The sequence below is a fragment of the Thunnus maccoyii genome, chromosome 3 (assembly GCF_910596095.1).
Source record: "Thunnus maccoyii chromosome 3, fThuMac1.1, whole genome shotgun sequence".
Classification (NCBI taxonomy): Eukaryota; Metazoa; Chordata; class Actinopteri; order Scombriformes; family Scombridae; genus Thunnus; species Thunnus maccoyii.
In genome coordinates, this window is record NC_056535.1 from 23,138,701 (window position 1) to 23,155,673 (window position 16,973).

Consider the following 16,973-nt stretch of genomic DNA (forward strand, 5'->3'; position numbering starts at 1 on the left):
GACCAGGCTTTTTTTATCTACAGAAGAAGAGAGCTACATTAAGTTATGGAGACAAACATCAGTATTGTTTGTCTCAGTAACATAGTAATAATAGAGGATGCAGCAGTGCCCCATCCAATTAGCTCCAGCATGCTTACTAAAAGGCATCAAGATAACCAGCTTCCACTGATTATTGCGAAAGAGACTGTCAGGGAGTAACTGCAGGACAGACTGCAGTGATGGTTAATGACAAATCAAACAAAGAGCTAAAATCCATCTGTAAGACCTGAGTGGCATGTGGCCTGACATGTCTGAGCCCAGCAGCGACCACCATCATTCAGTGATAAAGATGCCCTCCAGACATGTTTTAATAGAGAAAAACCTCTGCTCAGAATAATAATTTGTGTCTAGACATTTTTTTTATTTATTTATTTTTTTACACAAAAAAAGGTCAGTTACCTTGTTAATAATCTTTAAAATGACATCCACTCCTTCAACATCATTAGAAAATTCTGAATCTATGAATATGTAAATATTGTTCATTTCAAAACTTCAACTGCTAGATACAAGATGTCCCGACTTCACTGTAAAGTTCATTCTCAGTGTATAAGAATGTATATGTATGTATATCACACTAGTGTAAGTTGTGTAAGTGTAAGTACTGGCCCTTGATTGGCTCCGAACTATTGTGATATCACAAATCATGCTCATAGGTACAGCCCTTTAACTCAGATTTTCAGAGAAACTTTCAGCAGATGAACATGAAAACTATTGTCAAACTCTGCACATATAACAACTTAAGGAACAAGAAGAAAGACACATTTTTGAGTGGAGGGAGGCTTTAAGTGTATTAAGATGCAGTTCCTTTAATGACCACTAGAAGCTGGTAAAAAAAAAAAAAAAAAAAAAAAAAAACTTTTGACTTTAAAACTGCCAACTATTCTTTAAGAAAAACAAAATTAATCAATTATCAAAAGCCAATTTCACTTTGTCTAATGTATATTGTGGTGGCAATTTTGAAAATTACCTTCTGTGGTTAAAGACGGTTATATTTTAGGGCTTATTGTTTGGGATTGACAGGCTGTAACCAGCTGTAGCGGCTCCCATTTGTTCATCCCAGCTCAGCTCCACTCCATTGCCAACATTTGGATTTTCTGGCTTTAATAACAACTGATAAGGGTAGCAATGAGTAAGGCTGGGTTATTTTGGGTGTTTTATCAAGTCTAAATCTAGTCTCTAATCTGTTTTCTGACTTCAAATTCTTGCAAATCCCAAATATATTTAGCTTTAGTTATCAAGAAGCAAAAGTAATGCACATTTTCACCTCCCAATCACAATTTACATGCTCATTCATCTTCATGATGTTTGTCAGATATGAACTGAATGTAACACTTCAGTTCAAGATCTGAATGCTGTAATTTTGAGGCTTTCCTTCGGGGCAGTTTTACTTCAAACATGAAATTGTGTCTCATCAGGTTAATCAAAACGCTTTAAACTTTACTTTCAGACTCTGCATTGAATAAATCATCTCAGTCCACAGGTATTTCTGGGGTCACTCACTGTACCTCTAGGGTTTGACATTATCACTCTGTGTTGTTGTGTTGTAAATGAGACACGCTGCCCTTGTTTGGTTTGGTGAGGTCTAATCCTTGTTGGATAATCCAGAATCCTATTGCAGGATTTATGGTGGAGGGCTGTTCATTCACTATTAGGGGGGGAGGTAGGTGGGCAGGTGGAGAAACGCTGGAAGATGTTATGAGCTGGTTTAGAAAACGTGGGGGGGGGGGCGGTGGGTGAATGGGAGCGGCAGGGTGCTGAACATGCATTTGGGAGATTGGCAGTTGTGGATCAAGGCCGACTCGCTGCTATTTAATAGCCTTCAGCAGGCCAGCAAGCAGGCAGGTGGGCTTCAATCACAGTCGCTGATAAGGACGTGGGAGGGCTGATGGGCTGCTTGAGATGTTGACTTGTTTCAAAGCAAGCGGCGCAAATTTCAAAGGACCTGATTAGTGACAGCATGTTTTGTCACAGTAAGCAAATCTGTTCCCCTGTCTGCATAATAAGACGGTTCTAACTGAGCGTTTGCCAGTTGGATACACAGAACAATTGTACCAGTTTTGGTTATTTCTCCAGATCAACTTCCTCAAATAAAAGACTGCTGAAAATGATTGATAATATAAAGTCAGTAAATGCTTATAACCATGTTGGTTACATTCATAGAACTATAACTATACCCATGACAGTTTTACTTGATGACAGGGCAACTTAGCCCAGCAGCCACAACCACATCCGTTTGTCACCCACATACTATCCCATGCAGCAGCAGCAGCAGCAGCAGCAATGATGATGCACAATTTGTGCCTTTGCAGCTTAGTAGCTCTGGGCCATGGCTGCCTGGACCTCTCTGTCTGCCTCAGTTACCATGGAAATAGGAGTTAACTTGAGAGTCGGGGCTCTCCCAGGAGATTTGACTGATGTGGAAGGGAGGAGAGGGAGAAGGGAGATCTCAGCAAGCTTGTTGGTAGACTACCGCTTAGTGCAGTACAGTTTACTAAAGACCAGATCTAAACCAGCAATGAATAACTGTAATAATTATAATAATGTGGTTTTTATGAGAGCAAATGCACCTATGAAAAGAGGTAAATGTGTGTTGTAGTGCAAGTAGAGGACATAGCGAAGCAGATATACTGTAGTCAGTGAGCTGGTCAACTACAACAAATGACCCATTGTTGCTGTGTGACAGTTACACAGCCAAGAAACATGTTCAATTATAAAACTGAATAAGCCAAAATCCTAATAATTCTACGGTCCATTGCTTCCTGTTCTTTCAACTGACAGCACCAACTCCTGATACGCTATCACAAACATTTACACTCCACACAACATTATCAATACTAACTCAACCAATCAGGTTGCTTCCACTTTTGTATTTTTACTTTTTTCCCCCTGCATTGTTTAATCCTAAATGATGTTACATGACCAGGATGAGTCAGGCCCCATTCGCCCAGGCTGAGGCACGTGAACGAGCATGGCAGGGAAGAGACAGCAGTGCCAGTGTGTGCCGGGCAGAGCAGCAACGCCGGGAGGAGATGAGTCTGACGAGCCTACGGAGGAATGTTAATTTAGAGAGACAAAGCAAAAAGAGAATCGTTTTGTTGACCTAGAGGCTGCCTGAGAATCCATAAAAAACAGCCCCAATCACAGAGGGATGACATGAAAAAAATAAAAATAAAAAAGGGAAAATATGTCCAAAAACCTCAAAATCTAGCAGTAGTGTGATGGGGAGGATGACAGGCTGTTATAAAAACACAGTTTCTCAAATCCACTGATGTCAGGAGTGTAAGACTAGCACTCCTAATCACAGACTTATTCGATAGATGCCACAAATGCAAGGATACATTTTATCTGTAGCTCTCAACCCTGTCATTGTCACGGCACTGCTTAGGGCATGAAATGGCAAATCCCACTTAAGTAATCAACTGCTCAGAAATGTCAGATAAAAATCAGCGATGATCACGCTAGAAGAAAAAGCAAAGAGCCGGCAGTGAAGGAGCCTTGATTTGGCTTTAAGTGAAGTGGCTTAATTCTGTCGACAGGAAAGATGCAGGGATACTAACAACGATCGCACTCATCCTCAGGCCTCATGATTGAGTGAATAATGCAGCCACAAAGAGCCCTATGATATTATCAAATGTCAGTAGGTAGTCAGTAGTAGATGCAATAAATGCAGGTTTTTATTGCTTTATAGATTTAATTGAGATCTGAGTAATTTAAAGTCTGAGTGGACAGCTGAGCTCTCGGCAGAGCATGTCTTTGTATCATGGTGTCCAGTTTTTTAATTAGGTCCTTTTGGTCAGTCAATCTTCATTATTGATTAATCTGCATATCATATGTATTGATTAACTTTTTATTAATCATATACATAGTGAAAAATGTCTATTGCAAATCCCCAAAGCTCAAGTTGACATATTCAAGTTGCATGTTTTGTCCAAAAGATACTCACTTTACCATCATAAAAAGAAAATCAGATAAGCAGCTAGAGACAATAAATTTTTGGTGTTTTTTCTTAAGAAATTACTTAAAAAAGATTAATAGATCAAACTTGTTGCCAATTCATTTTCAACTAATCAACTAATTGATGAATCTACTGATTGTTTCAGCTCTATTTTAATCTTTCACACGTAAGGTGACAGGAATCCGCACAAAGCTACTTTATCTAATAGAAAATAGGGATGATTCGGGATTTTGCAACTTCTTTTAAGAGTGAAAAAATGCAAAGACATACTTCAACATCTAAAAAGTATAATATTAGATTTTGTATAATGAGAGATGGACAGACAGAGCCATAATTCTTCTATTCTAGGGGTCTATACACACACACACTCCTAACAAACTGCTCACACCTTTAGTGATTTGTTTACAACACATGATGCACCAGAGAATATGGGCAGTTTACAGTTGTCAAAGGTGAGAGGTCGCATCAGCTTAGCTGAACATGTGAGTAAACAACCTCCTGCCACAGATCACTAGTTAGTGCTCAGCAAAAAGAAAAAAAAAATCTCTTAGTCAATATCTTTAACAACTTTTACAACTTTTTTAAAAACTTTTTAAAAGCCTTTGGGTATGACAAATGTTGAAAACATTTAGGCTCATTTAAAAAAAATGATTTCATTATGACAGAAGGCTTCATTAGTGACTATGTTTCATAATCATTATTAAACAGAAGGACAAAGGACCCAGTGCATATTTAGTGTTTCATGCCTGAAATTTGCCCTTGAATCACTCTTCATATCACTCTCTTTGTACCAGATCCAGTGTGCTCCAGTATATGAAAGTATTTTGAGAGACAGGATAGATAACAAGCTTCAGGCAGCTTTTATTAGCTGGTAAATCTGGTTCAAAAGTGTGTCCTTTTATGTCTGCAAGTGCAAATAGTTTACCAACTCTCTTTTGTCTTGGCCCGACTTCCATCGTTCCAACACAGAGCAGCACTGATCCTGTTGCAGAGCGACGTACATCATCACTGAACAGCTCTGTTTATTTCTAATATTGTGACCTGTGATTAATTGTCTCATTTCATGTGCTCAGCTCATTACTCTTTCTAGTTGATGATAAAAAGAAAATGAATTTGTTAATGACGGCATCTGATGAGCATGACTGCAGAATCGGATCCTCTATCACAATGAGACCAGTCTGACTGGTTGGGTAAAGGGGGATCTTTTGTCACATCACATTATATTACATTCATTTTCTAGACATTTTTGTCCAAACATTGCATTCAACATCTGCAGAAACCAGAGCTACTATAGGTGCCATTTAAAATTGCATCCTGGTCAAACTTGAGCATCTTTTTTTTTTAAGAAATGAGACATTGTTTAATTTCCAGATGTACCCAGAACAGAGAGGAGCCATATTTTTGTAACAAATTTACTTTATATCAGCTTTTTACATCAAAAGGTTACACCGATGTTTATTTGGTTCCAGTGCTCCCCATCCAGCTTTAATTAAACAGGCTGTTTGTGGCATTATTAAATGCTGGCAGTATTACTTGCCTTCACACCTGTGATGTAATTTCGTCACATCAAAAAGATTAAGAAGCAGTAAACAACATTTCAAATGTCAAAATTCACCACAAGTTGGATGCTGCGGTTCTTGTTTTTCATAATACTGTATCTGCCTAAAAACATGAGTAGGAGTGAAGTATCTCGACAATTATTGGAAATGTGGTCGTGAAATTTGTTACTGACATTCAATTGTAATCATTTTGGTGATCTTTTTTCACTGAGAAGCGTCATCAGGTCAAAAACTGAAGAGTTCATTTGCAAAAACTGATAAACGCCATCCTTTAAAAAAAACATGATTTAACTGTCATGAGTTTTTCTTAACACACAGCACATTCTAAACCCTAAATATTTTGTCACAGAAATGTTACTGTCCATTGTCCAGAGTTAAACTGAATACTAAATACTGAATACTGTAAAATAGTTGTTTTTCCAGGTTGGTGCAGTTCCCAAAGAATTGATTGTAGACAAAAAACTGTGGCAAACTTTGGGCTTAATGAGTCAGTTGTGCAATGAACTCGTCTGGTCATCACTGTGGTAGCTCTTTAAAAAATAACAGCTGTGGTGTTTAATGACTCTGCAGGTTAAAACATTTGGCACGTTCAGAGCTCAGGGGTTTTGTAGTCTGGCTGGGATTTTTCAAGGTATGACCTTGTAAATGTGTAATATTGCCTATTAATGGGCTGTTTTTGTTGCAATTTTTACTTGTTTTATGTTAAAAAAAGTAAAAATTTTGCACTTAGAAGAAGCTTATAACCATTACATGCATTGTTTGACTCTGAAACATGAATTAGTTATCCATTTTTTGCAAAAAAAAAAAATTGGATTTAAAGTTGGATTTATCTGCTAGGCTGAACATGGTAAACATTATAGCTGCACATCATCAGCATGTTAGCTTTGTTAGTGTAAGCATCTTGGCATGCTGACGTCAGCTCAAAGCAGCACTACACAGAATCTTACAGAGCGCCACGAGCACAGATCTAACCTCAGTAGACTTAATTTGTTTACCACAGATCTCACACATATTTAAAACCTCAATATGCAGTCTGATAGTGCAGATGTGGGTGTTAAACTGATATTTTGCATCCAAAGCTGTATGATTCTGAAAGTCCCCCGACAAAGCCACCTTTAATCATCAAAAAAAGGCTTCCTAATAACTGAGAAGGTCACGACTGTAAAAATTAAACACAAAGGTCTTACTGACTGATTTGGCTTCTCATCTTCCTTCAAACTCCATGAGAGGAGATGAAATCTCCCCAGTGGCATCGGCCAAGAGTAAAAAGTAAGCAACATCCAGTATCTTAATGTGTTTCTTCCTGTAGATTAAAATCTGAAAGCTGGCGTCAGTAAGAAGTGAGGAATGTTCAAGAACGAAAGATGGAGGCATCACTGTTGAAGGTCAGCGTATTGTCGGACACAAGTTGCATCCGATATGACGTATTTTTTATTTGTGTTGCACTTCCTTTTTCTTTTCACTCTGCTCTTGTGTGTCTTTTTAATGCCACGCTGTTGCTGCCATATGCCTGGGAGCAGCTAAGCCTATCTAAGGCCTCAGAGGAGAAGGCCTTACCACTCTAATAAGACAGTAGAAGAAGACAAAAGCTCCTCTGAGAGCTAATTTGCACACAAATAACTAGAAAGAGAAAAAAAAAAAAAAAAAGAGACAAAACCGCACGCAAATTCTCCCTCCAAGAGGAATCACTCGCTGCTGTTGTGTTTTTTCTATCCTGAAATCTGGAGTTATTCCTCCTCTGTATTTTAATGGTGATGATATGGTGGGAGAAAAAAAAGGTGGTGAACCAGAGGCAAAAGCCACATGGCTAAAAACGGACTGTGGATTTTAAGTGTGGCCTCTCCGACATCAAGTTAAGTTATGATTTTCAGTGGGGAATAAGTGGTAATTAGTGTGCTGGGTGTTGCCACGTGAGTGGGTGAATAAATAGAGCCCAGGGTGGGAAAAGCACAGAGCTGTAAAACACAAAATGGGAGAGAAAAAAAAAATTACAACTGGCTTTGTCATCGCTGCCTTTCATATAAACATATTATTTTGTAATTAATGGATAGACAACTTTGAACAAAATCTTGTAGATCTTAACCATCTTTTTTTATAATGATGAGAACAACATTCACTGGTCCCTACAGACATCGGAGATCTTTTTTCTTTTAGGAAGAAAGACTTGACTTAGTTTTGCAATGAATTTTAGATATTCTACAATATATTTCTAATTATTTCTGTTAGATTCACAAAGCCAACTGCTACACTTATAACTTACACAAATAACAGCTAATAACTGCAGCAAAAAGGAGTCAATACAGAATGAGTTCAGAGCTCAAACAATGAATCGATTAATTGATCGACAGAAAATTAATAGCCAACTATTTTGATAATTCCCTAATTCATTTTTTTCAAGAAAACAAAGCAAATTCTCTGGTTCCAGCTTCTCAAATGTGAAGATTTTCTGGTTTATTTAGTTTTCTATGATAGTATTAGATGTCACCTTGAGCTTTGGGAAACAGCTGTAAACACTTTTCACCATCTTCTGACATTTTAAAGACCAAGAGACTTATTGATTAATCAAGAAAATAGACTAATCTAATAATAAATTAGTTGCAAGGCGCTGATCTGCTCACCTGGAGCAGTTCGAGGTTCTGTGTCTTGCTGAAGGGCGTTTTGATGAGCGGTTAAACTGGGTTTATAGTTGATGCGAGGGATTAACAGCAGTCCCGTTAGGTTTTGATTTATAGTTCAGAGTCAGATTTCACCCACTGACATCACCATATCTTAACTAGATGAACACATTGATCAATCTGGATACTGTCATTGTCCCTCTTCGTGACATAGAGGGACAATGACGAGGTTCACCTTGTCTCATTATTGAAAAAAGGAGACTATCGCCGTGCAACTGAGGTGTATATGATCTTTCATCCACTGTGATAGAGAGTGGACAATCACTATAAATCCCGCTTTAGGATTACTGAACGACCCTTTCACCCACGTTTCTGTGGCTCACTTATGGCCGACTAATCAGTGGGATAATTTGATTGCCACCAAATGTTTACTTTGACTTGACCTGTTGGCATTGACTTAATCCTAAATAATGAACAGCTTTCCAAGTCAACCTGGATGAAAATATCTGACTTTCAGGTATGCACTTCAGTTTTTTTCTCCCCCTTTTCAACTGAGATTCTTGACTCCTTTAATCATATACAAGCTGGTCGACGACTTCATCAGGTAACACAGCAGTGTTAAGAGGAAATGTCAGCTCAGCCCATACTGTGTGTGTGTGTGTGTGTGTGTGTGTGTGTGTGTGTACTGTCCTTTCTGACCCTGCTGGTTGCTCGTCTGCTGGATGGCGGCTCTCTGGAGAGGAGAAAACCTATCAGGCTCAATAGCCAGAGAGCTGCACACAGAGACACTGAGGTGCTTCACTGTAATTTCACAGCCATCAGCCCTCATCACTGTGTGAGGGCGGAGGGTTCAGGGGTGGTGGCAGCCGGAGGGTGAAGAAATGGGCTCAGACTCAGGATGCATCCCTTCCCATCCAATCCTCTCCTATCTCCTATTCTCTGCTATCTTTCCCCCCCCCCTTATTTTCCAGCCCATTCAGTGTTTCTCTGGAAACGAGCACACAGCTGGAAACACACACTTGAAGAGTTTATTTACATTCATGCAAACTCACTTATGAACGTTTCACCTCTGCCTCTCAAGGCCACACAAACACACGAAGACGCGCACGACCTTCAGCTCGACTACACATTGCGTCCTCTTCGGCTTTCGTGCATCTGCATCTCCTCACAGCCAAGTGAGTCTGTTCCCAGAGCTTCCACGGAGGAAGTTATAATGACAGCGACACTGTAGATCAGAGAGGAAACACGCACATGCGCACACACACATATTTACACACTAGAACACAAGCATATAAACATGCACACCTGCAAGTGCAAAGATTGTAGCTACATTTCATCTACATTAACACCATCTACTGTTCAATATACAAAAAACAGCAAATAGTCCATCTATGAAACATAAATACCAATAAACACACACACACACACACACACACACATACACACATACCCTCCAGTCAACTCAATGGAGCTCTGACTGCAACCGCAGAGAACAGAGAGCAGGAAAAGAAAGACAGGAAGGGTCTCGCCTGCTCCAACCAATCAGGGATTAAGCAGGAGTCAGTCCAGCCAATCCGAGAGCTCTCATCTTATTATGGCCTCGAGACCGACAGAGTCAGCCTCAGGTCAAAGTCAATCCCAAATCTCACTGTTGTTGTTTTTACCTCTCGCCCTTCCTTTCTCCTCATGAAAAAGGAGGTGATGGGTGGCTTCTGTCATTTCCGACCTCATCAGTAACTTTCCACTGCTGTTGTCATTGTTTTTGCAGATTATGGGTCTAATTAGTAGTGTGTTGTATCTCTGTGCACAACTTTGTTTTGACTCTGTTAATGTAAAAAGTCAGCAGTGATCGTTGATTGATTGATTTCAACTTATTTTGATTTTCTATTTTTACATAACCTCCTTTAAAAATGACTATATAAGGCAATCTGTCAAACCATATTTTTATAAAGGAAGCCCAGGGCCTGTGAATAGTGTGTCAGAGCAGCATAGCGTGTGGAGTCATGACGCCTGATCGAGCATTTGGGGACCAGAGGGAACTAGAGAGGAGATTATCAGGATCCTGAGCTAGCCAGCTGCCACTGGAGCTGTGCAGGCAACACTACATCCTGTCTCCCTTTCTCTTTATCTCTCTGCCTCTTTCATGGTCACCCTAATTAAACAGCGCTGATAGCAAACGGTTCTGTGCCCAGGCACCGTCAGCAGTAAGGAGAACTGACAAAGCTCCTGCGCATCAGTTATGCCAAAACCGAAGCAGGAAATCTCCTCTCAGGTGTCCAGTGTTGCACATGAGGATACACAGGCTGGTGCATTTATTCAGATGTGTGAAAATTTCATATAATGTGAACACAATTATGCTAAAAATAGTCAATATTCAATTTATAATAGTCAATTTATATGAATTGCAACCAATACAGGTTTCATTAACTTCTGACTTATTGCTCTATAAATATGAAATATAAACCATACAGCATATATATATTGAAATATACTGTATGATATGGCATATATTAAATGTAGCTACATGAAAAATGTTAGTTTAAAATAAAATATATAATAACTGCACATCTACAGAGACAGTGTAGTGTTCATCTTACAATTATTCAGCCTGCTGTTTTACCTCCTACACAATCCTGCCCTCCTACTAAAATATAACCTGTTGTCGACCAAGACTACATGCTAATTGCTGCTTCTTCTTCCTCTTCTTCTTCTTTTGGCTGTTCACGTTAGGGGTCATCACAGCAGATCATCTGTTTCCATCTCTTCCTGTCCTCTGCATCTTCCTCTGTCACGCCAACAACCTGTATATCTTCCCTCACCATATCCATAAACATATACTCATTCCTTAATCCCGTCCATCCTCATCGCTCCCAACGAAAATCTCAGCATCTTCAACTCTGCCACCTCCAGCTCCACTGCCTGTCTCTTCATCAGTGCCACCGCCTCCAAATCACACAACATAGCTGGTCTCACTAGTTGAGGTGATTTCTTACCTCATGAAATTGATTTTCATTTTCATATAATTCGCCAAATATATAAGAAACGCAAGGCCAGATGGCCTTCAAAACTTCTGCAAGAGATTTTTGTTTTGCTGCCTGTGTTTTGTCGGCACTCTCAAAACGTATTAAACCATGATTCACTAATCTTTTAATTTCCTTGAACATGTAACAATACTGTGCTGACCTTAAATATTGGAAACATTTCTCCTTGAATGAAAGCAAGCAATGTTGATAAATGCAGATGTCTCGAGACTGAAAACAAATGAGTAGATGTTGCCTGTTCCTGGCAACCTCCTGTGTTGTTTTTTTTTTTTTAAAGCAATTTAAAAGACTTGCATGATCACCAACAGCCACAACATTGTGGTTCAAGGTCTAAATGGCTCCGCAGACTTTCTGGGAATTTGCACACAGCAAAAAAAAAGAATTTAATGCTGTTCAAACCATTTTCAAAAACATTCACACTATCTGTGTGTAATGAAGCAGCAACAGCAGCAACATAACTGATGAAAGGTGTTTTTGGGGGTGTGTTTTTGTTTGGTAAAGCTATTCCTTTTTATCCAATTGTGTGATAATCTGCTCCTTTTATCCTCTGCTGGTTTTATCAAATCTTTTACATTTCACATCATTTTAAATTCCAACAGGGCATCCAAACAACATAACTCCATACTTGCAGTGACTCTCACTCCAGCTGGAGTTTAAGCATGCCAGTTCACAGTCCATGTGCAAGTACATATGGGTACATGTGAATGTGTGTTTGTGCAGTCCAGAGCTGCTTTTTCAATTTATGTGAAAACACATCAGCCTTGTGGCTGTTTCTCTATCTTGAAAGACAGCTTGCAGAAGCAAAGAATGTACAGTAGAACAGCCACAGGCAGTATTTGTTATGATTAAAAAGAGTTCAGTCTAGTTTTGAGTTAGAGTGAAGTTAAATTAGATGCCATATCTAAAACATAGCAGCCTGTTATCATTTTCATACTCTTGCATCACTGACGCACTGTTAGCACTGAAACAGCACCGTGGGACTGTTTGTACTGGAGGAAAACAATTATTATCTCCAAATAGGAGGGCACCATCCATAGAAATTTTAATTAAAAGACTGGCAGAGTTTCATCTCAGTGTGACAACTCCATTATTTGCCAATGATAAAACAGTCTCCTAGCAGAATACATTCAGTTTGAATGGAGTGAGTTTCACTGGCAGTTTAAGTAGTCCGGCCCAGCTAATTGTTTTCCTGACCTTGGCATTTTGATATCCAGCTGAAGTAGAGAGGAGAGGCTGAAATTAGAGTAATTATTCAAATGTGGCGTCACTGAGCTTTGTGTTCGCTTTGACTCTGAGCTTATGAAGGGAACCTTTAGGACATATTTTAGTGTGTTGCCTTGTTACAACCAGAATAAATCTACAGAGGCTGTGTTTTGTGTGTTAAGTGCACTTGTGTCATCATTACAGGAGCAAAATTTTCCCATGAATCTCTACTTGTATTTTTTTAATTTGCACATATCATAAATATCCTGTACTGCCCCTACCTTCATCTGGGTCATTCCTAGCCGACGCCTCCAGAAGCGCTACGCTGGCGGCAAACGACACGTGCCTCTTGGACTCCGACTGCTGGAGGTTGTTGGCGTTGCGTCCCTTCTTGTCCGCCTTACGCTTCTTGTTTTGCATCTCCTTCTCGTATACGGCCCATCTCTTCAGCTGCTGGGTACGGCGCTTCTGGGCTGCCCGCAGCCTCTCCAGACTGGGCACCTTATCCAGCTGCTGCAGCTCTTGGATCAGCTCCAGGTGGTTGGCCATGGCGCCGGGAGGAGGGGGTGGCAGTAGTGGGCGATGCGTGGAGGGGTGAAGTTGGAAGGGGAGAAGTATGATTCTAGCGAGGGCTGCACCTTCGGCGGTAGCCTCCTCCCACCATCGTCATCATCATGCTTTCAGCAGCAGTAAACTTTCTGAGAGGGGAGACAGAGAGAGAGAGAGAGAGAGAAGTTGATGCACTGTTCATAAAAATGTACCCAGATGCACTGGGGGAACATTGACAGTTTAAAGTGAGCATTGGTCTGATGCACCAGAGCAAAGTGCACAGAAAAGCACTTTGATGGCCTAGTTAGAGAGACCTAAGTTCGAGCTGCCAAGCACTCCTCTGAAGTGTCCTTGAGCATGGAACTGAAAGCTGAATAAACTTCTTTCTCAATATTTCCATTTTCTGTGTCTTGCAACTGTCTTGTTTCCACTGTCTGATTCACATCAAGGTGAAACAAAATACTGAAAGCAATGTTTCATTCTAATAAGCGCTCCGTTTTCTTCCATTTATTTGCATGATACACAGATCCAGATGACACCTTTAAGAAGAAAGGGGACAAATGTACTTCTAATAATAGAGGCCAATTTCTCCATTTCATCTAAACGACTGAGCATGGGTTGTAATCTCAATTTTCCATTTGCTTCGTGAGCTGTTGTAGACATCTGTCTACACTTCTCCATCAAGGTTAACCACTTCCTGAATGCTTCAAGTAGACGCCAGTGTGATGATAAACTGATAAGGGGAAAAAAAAAAAAGTACTGGGCCACTGAGCTGAATCTGTGGTTTTTACATGTCATTGTTACCTTGATGTACCCCAGACGACTGTAAAACATGACCAAAAGTCAGTCTGTTCTCTTTTTTTGAGATAATGGAGAGCTACGCTGTCAGAGAAGCAACAAAAACCAACTTCAGCTTCTTATTGATTTTCAGGGATCATCAAAAGAAGCAGCATACTGTACTGTATGTACAGGATGATTGTATGTCAGTGAGTCTATGAAAATCTCTACAAAAAAATCTTGTAGAAGTTGAATATATAACTTTTATCAATAGGACAGATCAATAGCAGAACACATTAAAAAAAACCTTACATGCAGCCTTATAACCTTACATGCAGTAACCTGACATACAGTAGAATAACTATCAAATTTGCAGTGACTGAGTTTAATCAGACCACTTCCTGTGAACAGCACTCTCAACAATGTACGGACGTTTTAACACACTGCAGCCAAAAGACCTTCTGATAAAAGCTCAGCCCTTCCCAATCACTTAGCACGCAAACACAAACATACAAAATCAAGTATTTTTCAAAAACAAATGATACTTAATATGATTTCTTTAACTCTAAAAACACATATATGCATGTTTTACATATGAAACATGTTCTTACTTATTATTTCTCGAATGCTGATAAATATTAACTCATACCTGCAGCCCTTCACCAAAGAAACCCTGCAGTCCAGCAGTACTGCCTGATGAAACACTCCATAATGCAATGTGCTCCTATATCTACTCAGTCTGCCACCAACCTCATATATTTCCTTTGCAGCAGCAACAGAACACATAAACTACTTCAGTGCTAAAAACATAATCAGGAAACAAGCAGTGTGATCACTTCCTACAGCATCACTTTCAGTCCCCAGTATACCGGCACTGCGTGTGTGTGTTCACATATAAGTGAACAAGAGTGCATCCGTTGCATTTTCAACTGGCAGTCAAATGAACTCATACGATGTCCTGACACACAAATGAAACTCAAAACTAAAACCTAAGCATACTTTTGATTCAACCTTTCAGATGCATAAAAAAAAAAACTTTCCAGCACAAAGAGGTCAGGTCATCCTGTATTTTTGATTTTTTTTTCCTCTACAACAAAAGCTATTTAACAAAAACGACAAGAGGAGATCAAGACTATAAGACCTTATGTGAAAAGAGCATGAGCTGAAAACGCCTTTTAGCACGCCAAATTGGTTTACAGCAAATGATTTCTAAAGACTGGGTCAGAATCCAAAGGTCGATCACAAGAGGATTAGCAGCAGGGTCTCAAATTATTCTGGAGGAATTACAAACTAAAGCTGTCAGCAATTTTTTTTTTTTCCCCTACCCGCAATCTTTTTCAAGGAGGGCAGACAGAAGATGCAGAAGTACTAAATATTACATTAATATGTTGGTTTGCATGATAGCCATTACAAATTATATATCTTTATGTTTCAGAAAAACAAGTGTGCCAGTACAGCAGCTGGTTTACTAGGTAAGTACCAGTCTGCAATGTGCAGTTTAACAGTTTTACAAAGTTACTAACCAAGATTTTTTTAAAGCTTTCCCAGAAAATTCAACATTTTGTCCGTTTTAAATGTCTATCATAAACGTAGCTTGCTGGACATCTGAGGTCTGACTTTCTTTTACACAACATTCATCACAATCATTCATAAGTTTTCTTTTTTATGTGTATTTGATGTGATTATTTTCCCTTTTTATGGCAATCAAATCACTTTTTTGGTTATGTTATCTGTGTAATTGTTTATTTGATTTTAGCAATATAAGGAAAGATTTCTTACACAATCCACATGACTTTACTTTCTATTAATATTATATCCGAAATTATGATCAGCAGCACAAATGTCTTTAACTTTTAACAGTGTTTGAGTTAAACAAATAATGAATCTACCTGTTTGGCCACCATACCCCAGTTTATAAATTATTCTAAACCTTCATGCGTGTAAATATATTCTGGAAGAAAACACCGTTTATCTCAAGAATAGTGTGCTATTACCAACTGAGAATTTTATTCTGTCAGTCCTATATACGCTTCCTACTGATAGGGCGCACATTCATTCAAGTAATGACATGAAATAGATCGCCTCAGCTCATCTTAATGCAGTGTTAAAACACACTGGGTAAAAAGAAGACTGCTTGGATGGTGTGATCAATAAACTGTCACACAGCTCCTGTGCATGTGCTCATCCATAATGTCTTTTTTAATTCTAAATTTTTTAAAAACAAACTACAAACCTCATTTTCTGGTCACTATTCTTTACAACTTCCCTTGAATAATGTATGCTTAGGTGTAAAGTTTTTATGGCCTTATTTCATCTGTGAAATTAAGGTTTGCTCAGCTGAGCTGCAGACAGAAAGTCAGCTGCCCTTCTCCGGTCTGCAGGAGATCATTTTAGCAACAGAACTGATGAAATAATAAACGCTCACAGAATCAACAGCGTTCACAGAATTCACAGTTACAAAATAAAAAAAAAAAAGGTCATGGAAAAATATGTTTTTTAAGTTTATTTTAACAGATACATTCCAGCCAAACAAAGATGTGGTCAACAGTTTAACCAACAGTCTAAATTAGTGTAAGTGGTCATGGTATACGTGGAGTAAAACACTCCAAGTTCTCCTAATAAATAATCATATAAAAAGGACTTTATACAGCTGAGTGTGTCATCACATGATCTGAGTTGCCCTTAGATTAATAAATGTTGTACTGCGCGCCCTGAGGGAAGAGCATCAGTAAATAAAAAAGACAGATTTTTCTACTGAGATCAATGAAGTTTAAACTAGTGTCACAGTAGGAGCCATAAGTGCAACACACAGCGGAGCCGATCCAGGACAAAGGTTCCACTACGACCCCAAACCGTTGACATCTATAAAACATTTTACATGAACTGCTTTCTTTTACAACTATGCTGGATTTTACAAGCTAAAGGTTTCCTCTGATGCACTGTGAATGAGCCCACGCACAGCGAACTTGACTCTGTCTCTTGACAAGACAAGAGCACAGCAGGCAAAGTGAATTAACTTCAGACATGATGTGTGACAAACAAGGAACGTCCAGTGTTTTCTTTAGCTGTCTTTGATGGTCAATGGCATTAGCGCTGAGAATATGAAACCCAGGAGCTACTGTTGATCAAATCAGGAGAATCAGAGCAGAAGTAATGATATTACTCATACACACACACACACACAAACACACACACGCGCGCACACTAAAGTAAAAGTACAGCTGAGACAAAAAGG

General features: G+C 39.2%; 1 protein-coding gene across 2 annotated transcripts in view; it reads right to left on the reverse strand.

Moving 5' to 3' along the window:
• The window catches only part of ppp1r16b (protein phosphatase 1, regulatory subunit 16B), an 89,830-nt gene that overhangs the window by 44,506 nt on the left and 28,351 nt on the right, over positions 1-16,973 (reverse strand). The window contains exons 1-2 of one of the 2 annotated variants that reach the window (XM_042405544.1): positions 14,388-14,565; positions 12,694-13,110 (exon numbers count right to left, since the gene is read on the reverse strand). In XM_042405544.1, the coding sequence (XP_042261478.1) occupies positions 12,694-12,961 (268 nt within the window). In that variant the 5' untranslated portion in view covers positions 12,962-13,110; positions 14,388-14,565. Of the gene's footprint in view, positions 1-12,693; positions 13,111-14,387; positions 14,566-16,973 lie in introns of those variants that run through there. The other variant, XM_042405543.1, reaches the window with a different exon arrangement.